Raw genomic sequence first — 16,061 nt, forward strand, 5'->3', positions numbered from 1 at the left:
TTACTACGACCACTCCGTTGTTTTCACAAAGGATGTTTAGAATGGGTTTTACCCAAGATAAATGAAGAAGCGGCGTTGATGGAAGTTCATGAAGATTACGATGTTCACTGCACAGCTCGAGAGTGTTTTGCAGTTGAAACTTGTTGAAGACTTCACAACGCGAGAGTATGTTGCCGTTTTACACGAGGCGTGACCTGCGACGGAGATAGTATAGGACCTTTAGTTGGAGCATCATTCGGCTATATATAATGCTTCCAACCAGGCTGACATTCTGCTGTTGATTATTTTTGCCTCCCTTTTAATTGAATTTTCTATTAAGATTCCCGCGCAAGCAAGATGATCTGCTCGGATAGTGGTTCAATTGTTGGTGGTGAAGCGATTTTTTTCTTTAGCGTCAGTGCGAAGGACGTTTTCTGGTCGCACGAGGTATCAGGCAAGAAATGCTTCCGATTAAAGTCAGTCTCGTAGGAAAAGGCGAAGTGTGTTGGCACCACTGGCAGATTCCTTTGTTTCCATTGCCCAATTTGGCCACTGTTTCCGGGCTGTGCAGTGACCGATTTAGTAGAGAACACCAGACATATGTTAGGTCTCAGGACGATCTGGTTCTGAGGTAATTGGTTTATATTAAAGGTGGAAGTACAGCCTAAGAGAAAAACACCCACAAGGAAGACAACATTATACACCTGTTCTGTTGTTCATCGCTGTTGTCTTCCTTGTGCGTTTTTTTGTTAGGCTGTACTTTACTGTTATGCCTTCCTGCTGCTATCTGAGAGGGCTACGACAAAAGAGCTTCTCGTGCCCAACCAAAGCTGAATACCGCAGTTTTAAGCTAGAAGATACGGCAATGACTTTGTTGTTTTAAAATTCGTTTCAGGAAATAATCCCAATAAATTCCGCTGTGATGCGTTACGTCAACTTATGGATCTCTATGTAAAGCTTAATCTATACAATATACTTCGTCTGTGGTCAGATAAAAAACTAAAGAAAATATTTTCCGTGGAATACTTGTATCGGGGCCACGAATGCCTTATCTAGCTCGAGTAGTTGCGGCGCAGACATACCGAACCTTCGACCGGAAATCAAAGTGAATTCCTCCTTCGTCGACGACCTTATCTCGGGGAACGTTTACGTCCGTTTGTGTGCGTTTGCGTTGGACTAGAAATTTATGACCGCGCCGGGTTCATTAGTTACGAGCGAAACTCCATTACTTCGCCAAGTTGCCTGCCAGCCCGCCGATTATATATAGTTTTGCGATGGAGATTCGTGAAACTTACAGCACGGAGCCATGTGCAACAAGGAAATTGAGACACAGTTTCGCGTTGCTTTCTATTTACATTGCTTTGCGTAGTTCTATAGCAAGCCAAGCTGAACATAGTAAACGAGTGCCTATCAAAACTCGGGAGACGTGGATGTTTCGTTGCTTCGGAAGCTCCTTGAAACGCTGTGAAAGGTCCCCTTTGTGTGCCACCGATGGCGCTTTATGAGACCTTCGTGATTTGAGTGTAGATGCTTCGCCATCTATGTCGAGCGCAAAAAGAAAATAAAGAGGCAACGCTGTGTCGGTTTATTGCCATTCTCAATTCGATCCTTTTTGTTCGTTACTCTGTTTTGTGACTTCTTCTTGGCACCGTCGACACTGATTCGGAAAGGTTAAGCATATTGATAGTCCCGAAATTTGTCGTTTAGAAGTAGAAAATCTTGCTTCGCCAATTAAAATTTGCGACGTACTCTTTTTGTCCAAAAATGAATGACGGTGGGATCAGAGCTCCGCTATGCGAAGCGAATTTAACGTCAGCATAGTTTTGTTGTGGAAAACTCCTGTGATGGATTTATCGTCTTTCTTTTGTCTACGCAGCTGCCCCTGTGTATTTTACCCATAAGAACAGAGGATCAGTCTGGTATAAGCGAACTTGAGTTTTGTGCCGTGACGCCACCAATGTGCTTGCTTGCTCTGTGACCTACGGAACCTGGGATGTTGGTGACTCAACAAATGGCTGATGAACTCACATTGGATTAATCGGTTCCGTGCCAGTTTGAACAGTTAGAGAGTGGTAGAGCTTGCAAAAAATGAGTGTACGGACAACCACGAAGCACACTGCTGGGAGTGGGACCCGCGTTCGTGCGATACTTTGCCGCAAGATTCGCTAGTGTACATTTGTGTATTGCACGGGGCTAGTGAAGTAAGGTGTCAGACTGACCCGGTTGGGCAGCTCGTCGCGATGAAAACATTTGTTTTCTTCCTTGCAGCAGGTGGTCCTGGAGGTCGTCCAAATAGAGGCGTTACGTAAAATAGCCTACCGTGCGCCCGGTAAGCGCCGGGGCGTCGCCGATTTGCGTATGCGTTACCAGCTCGTGTGTGTCCAAGAAATATTGCCTATCCCCCTCCACCCAGTTGGCAAATGTTTTCATTGGGGATAGGCTTGCGTGTTTTACGTACAGAGCACGGCGCATTCTCTATTGGCAGGATAACATAAAGACGAATGAGTGGTGTATCTTGTTGCTTAACGCGTCCGTATGGCATATGTCAATGAACTGTCATTTCGCCACTCACCTGGCCTTTTTTCGTTTACTTTTCAACCCTGTTACCTCTTATGGTGTGGGAGGGGTATTTCAGTAGGGCCAACGGAAACACTCTCGAGCATTTGCCGAGAGAAAAGCGGGCGAATTGCATCGCAGTGCCGCACAAAATGCTGTAACGTGAGCGCACCCGTTGAGGCAATGCTTTACACACAGCAGCAGCACCTTTTCTGACAGAATGGCCTGACGAAATGCGCCAGGAATGGAAAGGCGCGTATCGAAGTGACCTGATGCTCCATGCAGGCAGATAATCTTTGACATGAATCTGTTCGCCCTTCACGCGTTAAGATCGAATGTTGCTCATACGCGAGGGCAAAACATGTGCTTCGCCCGGTTGCGCGCAACCCTTTTTGAAGCTTGGCACCGTAGAATCGGCCCAGAGCGATGCGGAACGTGGTTTTAGCAGAGCGCCAAGATCGCGTCGGCCATTCGTCACTCTGGACGCGCCTCTGCTGGCGCACGTCTTTCCCTTCCATAGTCCACCCACCAATTAGACGTCGTAAATTAAATGGCCCTCAATGGCTCTATTTGCATAAATGGCACAGTTAGGCCGGGAGATCTGTCCGCGATAAACGGTGTTGTGCAAAACGGTCGTCGATCGACTGCTCTCTTCAGATGGCGTAGCTGTTTGGACCAGTGAAGGCACAGGGGCCCACAGTCGTGATGGTCGGCAGTACTGTATACAAAACATGAGCTTAAGCTGTACTCTCATTTAACCTCAACAACAGGCAATGGGGAGTAGCCGCTTTTCCAAGTCATTAAAGCGCGCTGGTTACGCCCTTCGTCGCCTTCAGCATCTGCGTTAATGGTCGTCTGTTGGCCGCCTTGTCTTCGTATGACAAGGAAATAAAAACGATGCTCGAAGAGCGCGTTTCATGCGCATACCTTGCGCGTACACAAGAAGCGACCATAGGTGCAGTCGCCCTGTTGCGGCAGCATTCAGAGATAGAACTGAACTTGGTGTATGAAGCGGTGGAAATAGATGACAGTGATTTAGGCGACAAATTGCGACCGCATGGGAATGTTCGAACATCGTACGTCCGTTTTTGTGGACGCGTGCAAGTGGGACTGTCGATGCCACTTGGTTATGCGGAGGTGCCTTTCATCTGCACTGTCTCTTCCAGGGGCTGTACAAAGCTGGACCCGAAAAATGGTCACATCTTTCAAACCTCACTGTAGCCACAGCACTTTTTTGAGAGCGGTCAGAATTTACCTGCTGGCTACTAAAAAAAGTGGACGGAAACTGATACCTTGGTTGAAAACATTTGTATATTATATTTACATACCCGAAACTAGTAAGAATGTATTTCAGTAGGCTGTGACCGATTTTCAAGCCTCTGAAGTTTCGGTTTCTGATTTTGTGCAGTGAAAGTTATACGTTATCAGTGGCTCATTAGCGCGCATTCTGCATCATCTTTTAACATGTCGTTCCTTCTTTTTTGTAACTATAGCCGAAGTACTGTTCTGAGGAAAGTAAAATGGATGCCATTTATCCGCTTTGACCCCCAGATGGATTCTTGACAGAACTTATCGTGAGCAACGTGGGCTTTTGCACTTAATTACTGAACACGTAACTGGATAAATTAACCGCCGCGCTTCTTTTCCTGCAGAAAGTGTGAAGCAGGCCTTTCTTAATTCTGCCAAATGATGTCGGGACTCCCTTCGCGCGTGTGGCTTACAGATTCCGGCGTTCACGACGGAGTTACGGGGACGAGAGTGCGCCGGGATCAGCTGCTACCGGTTTCGATCGAGCCTTGCGTATCGTCTGCCTTCGCGCAAGGTGAAGCGGAGTCGGCTGCTTTCCCCAACTGCGCTTATGAAATTTGCCGACGTCTTCACAGCCGGAGGAAAACCCAAGCGCGCTGATAATGTGCTACCATTAAGCGCTGTCCGGCCATTCCACGGAGCGGTAAGAGAGGCACGATTGTCCTCTCTGCGACATCTCGGCCGCCTGTTTGGTATTATGCGGCTGTTCACCTTGGCTGCCGCTCATACTCAGCACCAGCGTCTAATTTGCCCGATGGCTTCTCGTTTGTCGTCCTGCACAGACGCCTATCTTTCAGATGCTGATGATGTTCGGCTTGAGCGGGGGTAATGCGCTGTGGTAGTCTTCGCCGGACGTGAAAGTCTGTGCCAAACGTGTTGCGCTTTAGCCAGACACGCGTCGACGCGTACCCTCGTGTCGGGAGAGCGTTCACGCGTCGCTTCTTTTGTATCCTTCATTGGCCGCTCGTAGTGTGCGGTGCTTTTGAAATGCTAACGAAGCCTCGTTCTGCTAGACTGGAGACGCATAATCTCCTGATTGAGCAGAAATGGGAAGACGAGCTGTTACTCTGTCAAGTGCTGTAGCAGAGGGTCGCTTGTTTCTCTCACGGTCTGCTTGAACTTGGTCGGCGAAGGTTCGCGTCAGGCGCTGTAATGGTATTCACAGTTGCTAGATGAGTTTGGCTTCGCTTCTTTCTTGTTTGTGATCTGCTTTGCCAAGAGTCGGCCTCCATCGCTGTTCGAATAACGTGCGTGGAAGCCGCTCACATGATCCCGGACAAAGCAAGGACGCTGCGTACTGCAAATAATTCGAGCCAAATATGCGCTTACATAATGGAATGGACGGCGTCCGCTTCAAGGCATTCTTACAGGCCCCGGCTATAATATAAAGGTTGACTTTAAAGGCACACTGGTAACAGCAAACTGCTTAAACTGCAGGACTTTCTTTATTATAATATTATAGTAAGGCTGCATTGAAGTAAACAAGAGCTTATTTATTTTCACTTTTTACAATGCCAAAAGTAACCTTTGCTAAGTGCACATACAACCATGAGCTTAAACAGTTATGTTGGTTAAAATATCACTGAACGCGGCAGTATCTTTTATGTTTGTAACGGGGTCACGTAAGTAATTCCAATCGGTTATGGCACGTGCGAGGGCAGACATGTAAAATTCTTTGCTAAAACCAGAAATACTCGTGAAGAGTGATTATACGCCTTGATCTGACGAATGAGGACAGCGCTCGCTTGTCTTCGGACTCGTGAGGCGAGCCTTTAGGAAACTCTGAGCCCGTTTTGCCATCTCCAAGTGTGACGTGGATTTTATTTATTGATTTGTTAGATTCGATTTGCTGCTTCGGATGAAGAACACTATAGTAGCTGGAAAGTTTGGAGCTTTTTGTTGCAGCAATTTGATGGTAGTATCGGTACTGCAGTGGTTAGGGTAGAATCCCTTCGGCGGAAACGAAAAGCGCGACGTCAATGCACGTTGAAGGTGGTCCTCCTCTACGGCGTCTCTCTTTGGGACCCACAGAGCAATATCTGGCTTCTAGACGTGCTCCTTTAGAGGTGCTCCTTGAGGGCTAGCCCAACACGTTTAGCGATTCAGGCTCCGCCTGTGGCAGTCCTGCAGGGTGTTTAGGACAACTCCATCTGCTTAATTGCTCTCAGTCTCTTTAATTGTGGCTCTATGGTGGCAGCAAAGGACGCATTTAGACAAAGTTGAGAATTTCCTCGCCAGTACTCGCGAAGGAAGACCAACACGAGATGGTTGACATTGTTTTGTAGTGAACCACTTTGTAGTGTCGCCGGTCGTATCAAAAACGAAATCTGTCTACGAATGCATTTTGCTTGCCAAATCTGCTGCTGGCAGAGACACTTAGCTGTATTCCATTTTTCCAACCTTTGTAGGATGTTCAAACCCCGTTGTGGGTGATACGATCCATCTATTTATCTCCTGGGCTCCCTTAGGGTGTGTTGGGGTGAGCCTTAGAGTTCCTCCATATTAGGATGTTTTGAACGCGGACAATGCATGGCGTGCCAGTTGACACGCTACGCGGACAATGTGTATTTTACGAGACCATTGCCGCAGTGTCGAAAGTGCGTCGTCATTTCTTGAGCAGGTTGTGCGTCTCTCTTCCCTTTAGGCTCCCCGCGAACGAGGCCCGTGTTCCCCGAGCCTGTGCACGCAGCAGCGTCGCCGCTCACCAGGCGGCACGGCGGCGGCGTGATGACCGGCAGTACGCGGGATGGCTCCCTACCTCCCTCCAGTCGGTGGCGGCGGTCGTCCAGAAGGCCCGTATTGTGGCGCGTCGAAGAAGGGCTCACGTTGCGACTGTGGAGGGACTCGAGCCACGTGTCTCCTCGCATGGTTGCGCTTCGCTATCGGGACGCTCCGGGAGGACAGGATGCCCGAGACCTGGTGCCGCTGGAGGACGATGTGCGTAGCTGCTTTTACTCGGGAGACGTGGTCGGCGAACCCGGCTCCAAGGCGGTCGTGTCCCTCTGCAACGGAATGGTCAGTGCGCATGCTTTGCTCTGCGTGCGTGTCTTTTGCACAATTCAATGGTTCATACGTAAACATGCAATCAGGCTTCTTGTTACATCAGACAACTGCGGACGTCCATGATAATTCTAATTTTCGTTGCCTTCGCACGCACCCTTACGGAATGTCGCCGAAGAACGTTTCTATGTATTTTTTTTTTCGTAGCATTGTTTGCTCTACCTTTTCACGTATATTCTTTCTATGAAGGAATGAAGTCATCATGCGCCCCCCACTCGGCGTGGTGCGGAGAAGCCTGCAAAGCGCCGAGGATTAAATCGCCGATTGTGTCCCTCTTTCTAATGTCAGCGCCAAAATATTTCGCATGCTCAAAATACAAGCTCTAAACATTTGACCTCTAGAATATTATCGAATTCTATAATTAGTTCAGTTTCCCCTTTAGTTACATTTTTTTCGGTCAGTCTAGTAAACGAATTTCATTTTCTGCTTCCAGAGATAAGTCGGCATAATAAAGTCTTGCTGTGTAAAACATACGTGTTCACTGCCAGGGACACTGCCGCCGCCTCGCCACCGCCAGGGGGCGTAGCGAGCTTAACGGTGGCCCATTACCATAACATCGGTTATGTATAGGCCATGCAGGCGGTGAAATTAAAGGTGCATGCATGGGTAGAAAGTAACAAGATACTCGGAGAACTTCAGAACGGCTTTAGAAATGGTAGGCGCTTAGATGATAGCCTGTTCGCGCTTACCCAATGCGTCGAAATATCTAGAGTGGAAAATGGACCTTTGTATTTGGCCTTCCTGGACATAAACGGAGCGTACGGCAGCGTAAACAGGGAACGCCTGTGGAACATATTAAAAGAAGAAGGTATCGGTTATGAGATAACAGAGTTCCTACAGGAAATATACCGGGATAACAAAGTAGAAATTACGTGGGAAGGGATAAGAAGTACGGAGGATGTCAAAGTATGCAAAGGATTAAGACAAGGCTGTCCTCTGTCACCGCTGCTGTTCATGCTTTATATGATAAACCTGGAACGGAGGATACAAGAAAGTAACCTAGGTTTTAACCTGTCATATAGATTAGGTGGAAAGGCGGTAGAGCAGCGTCTCCCCGGTTTGATGTATGCAGACGATATTGTGCTGCTAGCTGAGAGTCTGGAAGAATTGCAAACTCTAGTTAAATATTGCGGAGACGAAGGGGGCGCTCTAGGCTTCAGTTTTAGCGCAGTTAAGTCGGGGCTGATGATTTTCAACGGCTCAACCGATCAGGGTCTTAAAATACAAGGCCATGAAATACCCAAAGTAGCAGAATATAAATATCTGGGGGTATGTATAAACGAAGGATTGGCATACATTGGAAAGCATGAGCAATCACTTATGGCCAAAGGGAGAAGGAATGCCGGGATAATGAAGCATAATGCATTGTGGGGATACAATAGGTATGAGGTTTTGAGGGGTACTTGGAAAGGAACTATGGTGCCCGGACTTACTTTCGGAAATGTGGTTTTGTGCCTAAAATCAGAGGTACAGTCGACATTAGAGATAAATCAGAGAGCCGTTGAACGATTAGCATTAGGTGCCCACGGCAAAACCACAAATGAGGTGGTACAGGCAGATATGGGCTGGGCATGTTTCGAAGTACGGGAAGCTCAGAATAAAATATTATATGAGGAACACGTGAGGAAATTGGACAGTAACAGATGAGCAGCTAAAGTATTTAAATACCTGTACTTAAAAAGCGTGGACTCACAATGGAGAAAAAGAACTAGGAAACTAACCAGTAAGTATGCTAATCACAAGGACGGAGAAATAAAGAGCATTAAGCAACAGGTGAAAAACACAGAAGGTAAAAATTGGATAAATTCGATGGAAAAGAAACACAGTGTGGAATTATACCGAAAGTGAAAAATGCAGATCAGGAAGGAAGATTTCTTTGATAACTCAAGAGGCAGTGCCCTACTTTTTGAAGCTAGATCAGGGTGCCTTAGAACACGCAGCTACAAAAAGAAATTTAACAATGGAGATGACGCATGTGCTGTATGTGGTAACTCCAGTGAAACAATTGACCGTAATATACTCGAATGTAATGGTATCCATCCACAAGTTGACGCAGGCGCAGTAACTGTTCCTGAAGCTCTGGGGTTTAGAGATAACAGTGGCCGGGTGAATAAACCGGCGGTGGAAACTAGCAAAAAACGACTGGAAGATTGGGGGCTTAAAAGCAGAGAAGTGGCATAATGTTAGTATTGTAGGAACAAAAATTTAATAAATAGAATGATGGTTTAGTTAACAATTCTAAATCAATAATTAAGATAAAGGAAGAAAAATGAGCATGATAGCTACTGCTAGCACCCCGTTTCAAAGGGTAATCACCTATATTCCATCCATCCATGCAAGCTATGATTGGCTTTATACCGCGCCTCGACCAAAGTCCGATTACGTTTGGCCCCAGGGAACGCATATTTGTGAGCCGTAACGCGCAGTTTTCATCTGGGCGTTCTTGAAACGTCTGGGACGGGGACGAGTGCGTGGGAGATTTGTTGTGTAGCGAATCAGCTATGGCGTCGCTGAACGTAGCTGAGCTTCACAAATGGGACGGAAGAGTGCTGACCATTTGGAGCTTGTCTCCTCCTCTACGGAATGTGTGGGAAAACAGCTGGCAAAGTTCACGCGGCTTTGCGGGACTCAGTGAGCGCCAAGCAGAGACGAAAGCTGAGCGACTTGTAGTTGCGCAGCGGAGTTACTGAACACGACGTTGCTTGGAAGGTCAACGAAGGTTAACCGCGGGTGGGTGCGCATTGAGGATTGTTGCCACGCACGCGGCTGATGATTGTGCCCGCGTATGGTGCAGGAAGGAATGAGCACAATGCCCCTCCAACCCCTCCTTCTTTGCAGTAAACTAGCGCAAGTTGTCGCTTATCCATCTCAGTTTCTGCGTCGTATACAACGGCGACATATCCTCTCCGGGTTGGTGCAAGGCTGCCACACTTTGTCGGAAAGGCTTTGAAGCATCGCGGTGGCGAGTTTTTGGAGCCAGTGTCTGCACGTTTTCTTTTTTTCGGTGGCCGCTTAGCTTGGAGTAGTTCACTTTTGTCCAGGAGTGCTCGAAATGGAAATACAGCGGCAGTTTGCACCGAGCGCTTCTCTTCTGTACGTGCACATTTAATGCGATCGTCTTATATGGATCACGAGACGCAAAATATGAGACCGGAAACTGACCGCACAGCCTTTCCCGCACAACGTGCCCTCTAAATGTGGTGCACTCAGATCACGTGAACGCATGAATAAGAAATTAAGTCCTTTAACCGTGTCCACGCCAGTACTCGAACCACCTTCATTCCGCGCCCCAGTTGACTCGACCTCTCTGCCGATCTCCTGAGTACCAATACATAATTCTTGTTAAGGGAAAAGAAAACTGAGCTGAAAAGGAGGAGGAGAAGTAGGTGGTGGTGGAGGAGGAGGAAAATGCCAGTGGGGGCGAGGTAGCCAGCCACTGCTGCAGGGACATGCCAACGGTGGCAGCACGCTCGCTGCACATCATCATCACTCCACATCGCTGTGGACGCTCTAGTCGCGTGCTGGGAAGACCGACGAAGTGCTCTACTGCGGAAGCGGCCATGCAGAGCAGCACGAAAAGAGGGAAGGGGATGTGCTGTGGTGAGTGACGTAATTCATGTCATAGAGTGTGAAGATGCAAAGTTTAACGAAATGTCCAACTAGGTTTGGTTTGGTTTATGGGGTTTAACGTCCGAAAACGGGCTCTGAGAGACGCCATAGTGGAGGGCTCCGGAAATTTCGACCACCTGGAGTTCTTAAACATGCACTGCCATCGGAAAGCGGCCAATCCTTAGGTACAGCAGTCGAGCGCCTTAACCACTGCTGCGAGGAACTACTTTCACCTGAGACATAGCCGGCTACATCAGACAGTGAGTTGAAAGAGATATGCCGGCGAAAATTGGAGAGCGCGCAGAGTGGCCAGTTCGAAAACATCCCCGGTTGCTCGGTGAGACGCTGTTCGCCTTTTGCTTTCTGGTGTTCAGACTGGCAGCCATCCGATTTTGGCTTTATTCGCTGCCTACGCCAACTTTATTTTTTGACTACTGTTTCTCGCGGGTTGCGTTTCACTGCCAACTCGGCATCTGTCCTGTTTATACAGTCCTGAGTCGGTGACAAAAAAAGAAGAAAAAAGAACATTGTTATTTCTTTCGGCCTCCCCGTCACCCCCCTGAAATCTGCGAGCACATATGAAAGCCAACAAAAAGCTCGAATCGTCTTACAATGGAGCAACTGTCAACTCCAAATGCCCCAAAATTGTGATCTAATTGATTGTCCGCTGCGCTAAGCATCGGTAATTCTGGCTTCTTCATGCAATAATGCGGCTTATCGTTGCTCTGCTCATGCCAGTGCGGCGACGTATTTCATGTTGAGGAAGGCAGTCTGAGAGTCTCCATAGGTGATGCCGTATAATAAAACTATGATGCCACTCGTTACGTGGGAATGCGATAGCTTGCGAGTCCTTTGTGTGTTTGCGTCAGTTTCGTTGTTGCATTCATCACTGATTGAGGTAGGAATTGTCACAAGGGCGGAATCGGCGAACCGAGTGGGGTGCTCTGTGATTGGCATTTCGTGGTCTCTAGGCCGTAGTCACTGTGTCGACCATTAGGGAATTGCGTCTCTCACGGTGACCGGGTTTTGGTGTGACGGAAACATTAATGCGGTCGCAATATTAACTGGTGAGGCCTCGGATTTCAAGCAGGGTACGGAACTCTCTGCAGTGATTTTTCTCACTCTTTGAGAGTACACTCTTCATTGTCGATGATCCTTAAAGTGAAGCTAAATTTGTGGACGGAATGACTGTTAATAACCTCGGTGCTCATATATTTGCTTCCTTCTATCAGGGAAGCTGATATCGTCGAGGCCGGCCGCGGTCCGAAAAGAATTTCGCTCACGGGAGGAACATGTCCCTTGTGGCAGGGGCCAGAAAAAGGTAGAGTTCCGTCTGATTCGGTATAGGACTTAAGTCCGCAACTTTCAAAACTCTATACAGAAAATGGCTGCAGCCAATCCCTTCTGAGGTCTGTTAGCGTGTTGCAGTCATTACTATTATTCACTGCAGAAAAGGATTGCGCACCATATTTTGCTATAACTAGCTTTCTCTGACTTGCAAGGGTGAAGGAACGGGCTAGTTGGTAAATCATCTTGGAAAGCAAAACAGCACACTTCAAAACACAGACACAGAAAGGGAACAACAACACAGCGCTGACTTCAGCTGGTTTTTTATTAGAGAGCGACACAATATATATGTATGAGAAGTGGGCGGGAAAGAATTGATAACAGCTGCTGAGCTTGCACGTGGCGGAAAGGCAACGGACGCAAAGTTAAAAGGCGCACGATAGCAGTACAGGTCAAAACAAGGCAGAGCGGCAAAGCTATGAAGAAGCGAAAAAGGGAAAGGCCAATAGGTAAAAACAGTTACAGATGACCACGATCCGAAGACTAAAATGGAAAAAAGAGCCAAAAGGGGCATTAAGAGCGATAAAAGAGCCACAAGAACAACAAGAGCGATAAAGGAGCCAAAAGGGGCATTAAGAGCGATAAAAGACTCAAAAGGGATGGAAAAATACAGCGCAGAGAAGGACGAGGACAAAATGAAGACACATAGGACACACGAGCGCTGACTTGCAACAGTTTATTTCGAGCCTCAGAGCCTTATTATACAGATGAAAAACCCCAACATCATACATGCGCAGTAGGCGATACATTCATATCTTGTCTTAAGTATATCAACTCCTTACGAGTAAGAGCGATAGAAGGCTTGGCTACGCAAGACTCACCCAACCGATCTATCATTTCAGCTTCTATAATCTCACGAGTCAGTTGACATCGGTTTTTTGCGATAACATGGCATTGTTGGTAGTCAGGATAGCACACGGACATTTCATCTGGATCGTGTTGGTTTACAGTTTCGTCATTACAGTTTAGCTTACATTTCCTGCAGTGTACATCCAAAAACCCTCCTCGCTTTTCAGACACATTGTTACAATGTTCCCGGAGGCGGTCATTCAAGCACCTACCGCTTTGCCCTACATAGCTTTTCCCACATTTCAAAGGGATGCTGTAAACCACTGAACACGAACATTCTACAAACTTTGTGCGATGGTTCTTCTTGCAATTAGGGTTTCTTGAACCACCGGGCCTTGTCAATCTGCACAACTTCTGCAGCTTATCAGGGGCAGAAAAGACAACTTTCACATTCCCCCGTTCACCGATCTTTTTCAGGCGATGAGACAGGCCATGAATGTACGGGATCACAGCAATCCGCTTGTTAGTAGGCGGCAGTGATTTACTAGTTTCTTTTGAGCACAAGCGCTTAAGTAGGGTTTTGGCGACACTGATAATGACATGTGTGGGATATCCCGCAGCTCGGAGACGAAGGATCTGTTCATTGAAGCTGGCAGCCATAAGTTCAGGACAAGATTTACACAGGGAATTCCTTAAGCACAGTCCCGCAATACCCCTCTTTACAAGTTTGGAATGTGCAGACCCAAATGGGAGCAGTGGCTTATTGGAGCGAGATTCATACTTCCAGTAAATCTGTTCGTTACGGAATAAAAGTCTGATATCCAGAAATCTAATGCTGTCGTCAGAAGGCATCTCATGTGTTAATTCTAGAGGCGAAAAACCTGCGCGTGAAAAGGTTAATGTGTTAGCAGCTAGTTCTTCAAATGAGTCCGAACTGCAGTCAAGGAAAATTAAGAAATCGTCAACATACCTAAGAATCTTGGTTATGTTAAAATTTGGTAGACGGCTACAAAGGGCTCTGTCAAGATCAGCTAAAAATAAATCACTAAGAACTGGGGCTATACAGGAACCAATGCAAATTCCTTCCTTCTGCAGATAAGGTTGCCCCTCCCATTGGATAAAAGTTGACCGGAGATAAAAACTAAGGAGTTCCAAGAAGCCACTGCTGGACATCCCGGTCTCATTCATAAAAGCTACATTTCCAAATGTGTCGATGCAGTCCTGGACACAAGTGAGCAAACTTGACTGAGGCAACGAGTAGAACAGATCCTTAATGTCTACTGAGAATGCTCTGAGATTTTTATGCGGAAAACACTCTAGGTAATTCAAAACGGCGTCAGAATTCTTAACTAGGAAAGGGTCGTCAATGCGCAAAAGGTTGAGCTTTTTCTGAAGAAAAAGGGCAATGCATTTTTGCCAAGTGCCGTCTTCTGAGACAATTGTCCTGAAGGGAGTGTCAGCCTTGTGCGTTTTGACGCTAAAAAAGACATCTAGATAATCTCGGTGACAAGCTTCTATGCTCTTAACAACGTTTTCTAGCTTCAGCCTGGTACAGAGCTTTTTTGCTTGAGTTTTTACCCTTGACATGCTTATGTTCTTGCGAGGAGTAAAAGAATTTGAAACAGCCTCTAAGGCTTTGACATTAAAAAACCCGTGAGTCAGCACAGCGAAGCCCCCCTCCTTGTCGGCAGGTAGAACGCAAAGAGCGCGATCTTTCAAAAAGGACAAAACGCGCTTAACAGGTACCTTCGGTACAGGCTGCTTGCAGTGATGCAACGCATCTATGCCGTCCGACACACAGCGCAGGGAATCCTCAGCGGAGGCACGCCGAGATACTTGTCGAACAAGGGTGACGAGCTCTGGTACCGAAGGTACCTGTTAAGCGCGTTTTGTCCTTTTTGAAAGATCGCGCTCTTTGCGTTCTACCTGCCGACAAGGAGGGGGGCTTCGCTGTGCTGACTCACGGGTTTTTTAATGTCAAAGCCTTAGAGGCTGTTTCAAATTCTTTTACTCCTCGCAAGAACATAAGCATGTCAAGGGTAAAAACTCAAGCAAAAAAGCTCTGTACCAGGCTGAAGCTAGAAAACGTTGTTAAGAGCATAGAAGCTTGTCACCGAGATTATCTAGATGTCTTTTTTAGCGTCAAAACGCACAAGGCTGACACTCCCTTCAGGACAATTGTCTCAGAAGACGGCACTTGGCAAAAATGCATTGCCCTTTTTCTTCAGAAAAAGCTCAACCTTTTGCGCATTGACGACCCTTTCCTAGTTAAGAATTCTGACGGCGTTTTGAATTACCTAGAGTGTTTTCCGCATAAAAATCTCAGAGCATTCTCAGTAGACATTAAGGATCTGTTCTACTCGTTGCCTCAGTCAAGTTTGCTCACTTGTGTCCAGGACTGCATCGACACATTTGGAAATGTAGCTTTTATGAATGAGACCGGGATGTCCAGCAGTGGCTTCTTGGAACTCCTTAGTTTTTATCTCCGGTCAACTTTTATCCAATGGGAGGGGCAACCTTATCTGCAGAAGGAAGGAATTTGCATTGGTTCCTGTATAGCCCCAGTTCTTAGTGATTTATTTTTAGCTGATCTTGACAGAGCCCTTTGTAGCCGTCTACCAAATTTTAACATAACCAAGATTCTTAGGTATGTTGACGATTTCTTAATTTTCCTTGACTGCAGTTCGGACTCATTTGAAGAACTAGCTGCTAACACATTAACCTTTTCACGCGCAGGTTTTTCGCCTCTAGAATTAACACATGAGATGCCTTCTGACGACAGCATTAGATTTCTGGATATCAGACTTTTATTCCGTAACGAACAGATTTACTGGAAGTATGAATCTCGCTCCAATAAGCCACTGCTCCCATTTGGGTCTGCACATTCCAAACTTGTAAAGAGGGGTATTGCGGGACTGTGCTTAAGGAATTCCCTGTGTAAATCTTGTCCTGAACTTATGGCTGCCAGCTTCAATGAACAGATCCTTCGTCTCCGAGCTGCGGGATATCCCACACATGTCATTATCAGTGTCGCCGAAACCCTACTTAAGCGCTTGTGCTCAAAAGAAACTAGTAAATCACTGCCGCCTACTAACAAGCGGATTGCTGTGATCCCGTACATTCATGGCCTGTCTCATCGCCTGAAAAAGATCGGTGAACGGGGGAATGTGAAAGTTGTCTTTTCTGCCCCTGATAAGCTGCAGAAGTTGTGCAGATTGACAAGGCCCGGTGGTTCAAGAAACCCTAATTGCAAGAAGAACCATCGCACAAAGTTTGTAGAATGTTCGTGTTCAGTGGTTTACAGCATCCCTTTGAAATGTGGGAAAAGCTATGTAGGGCAAAGCGGTAGGTGCTTGAATGACCGCCTCCGGGAACATTGTAACAATGTGTCTGAAAAGCGAGGAGGGTTTTTG

The 16,061-nt window shown here is 46.9% G+C and overlaps 1 protein-coding gene across 4 annotated transcripts in view; it reads left to right on the forward strand.

Annotated features, from left to right (window-relative positions):
• Positions 1-16,061, forward strand: part of AdamTS-A (ADAM metallopeptidase with thrombospondin type 1 motif A) — a 638,686-nt gene that overhangs the window by 164,689 nt on the left and 457,936 nt on the right. For all 4 annotated transcript variants that reach the window (XM_084579539.1, XM_084579541.1, XM_084579538.1 and 1 more), the window contains exon 2: positions 6,488-6,858. In XM_084579539.1, coding sequence (XP_084435665.1) covers positions 6,488-6,858 — 371 coding nt within the window. The remainder of the gene's footprint in view (positions 1-6,487; positions 6,859-16,061) is intronic.

The sequence above is a fragment of the Amblyomma maculatum genome, chromosome 9 (assembly GCF_055883805.1).
Source record: "Amblyomma maculatum isolate TAMU_Amacu chromosome 9, ASM5588380v1, whole genome shotgun sequence".
NCBI classification, from domain to species: Eukaryota; Metazoa; Arthropoda; class Arachnida; order Ixodida; family Ixodidae; genus Amblyomma; species Amblyomma maculatum.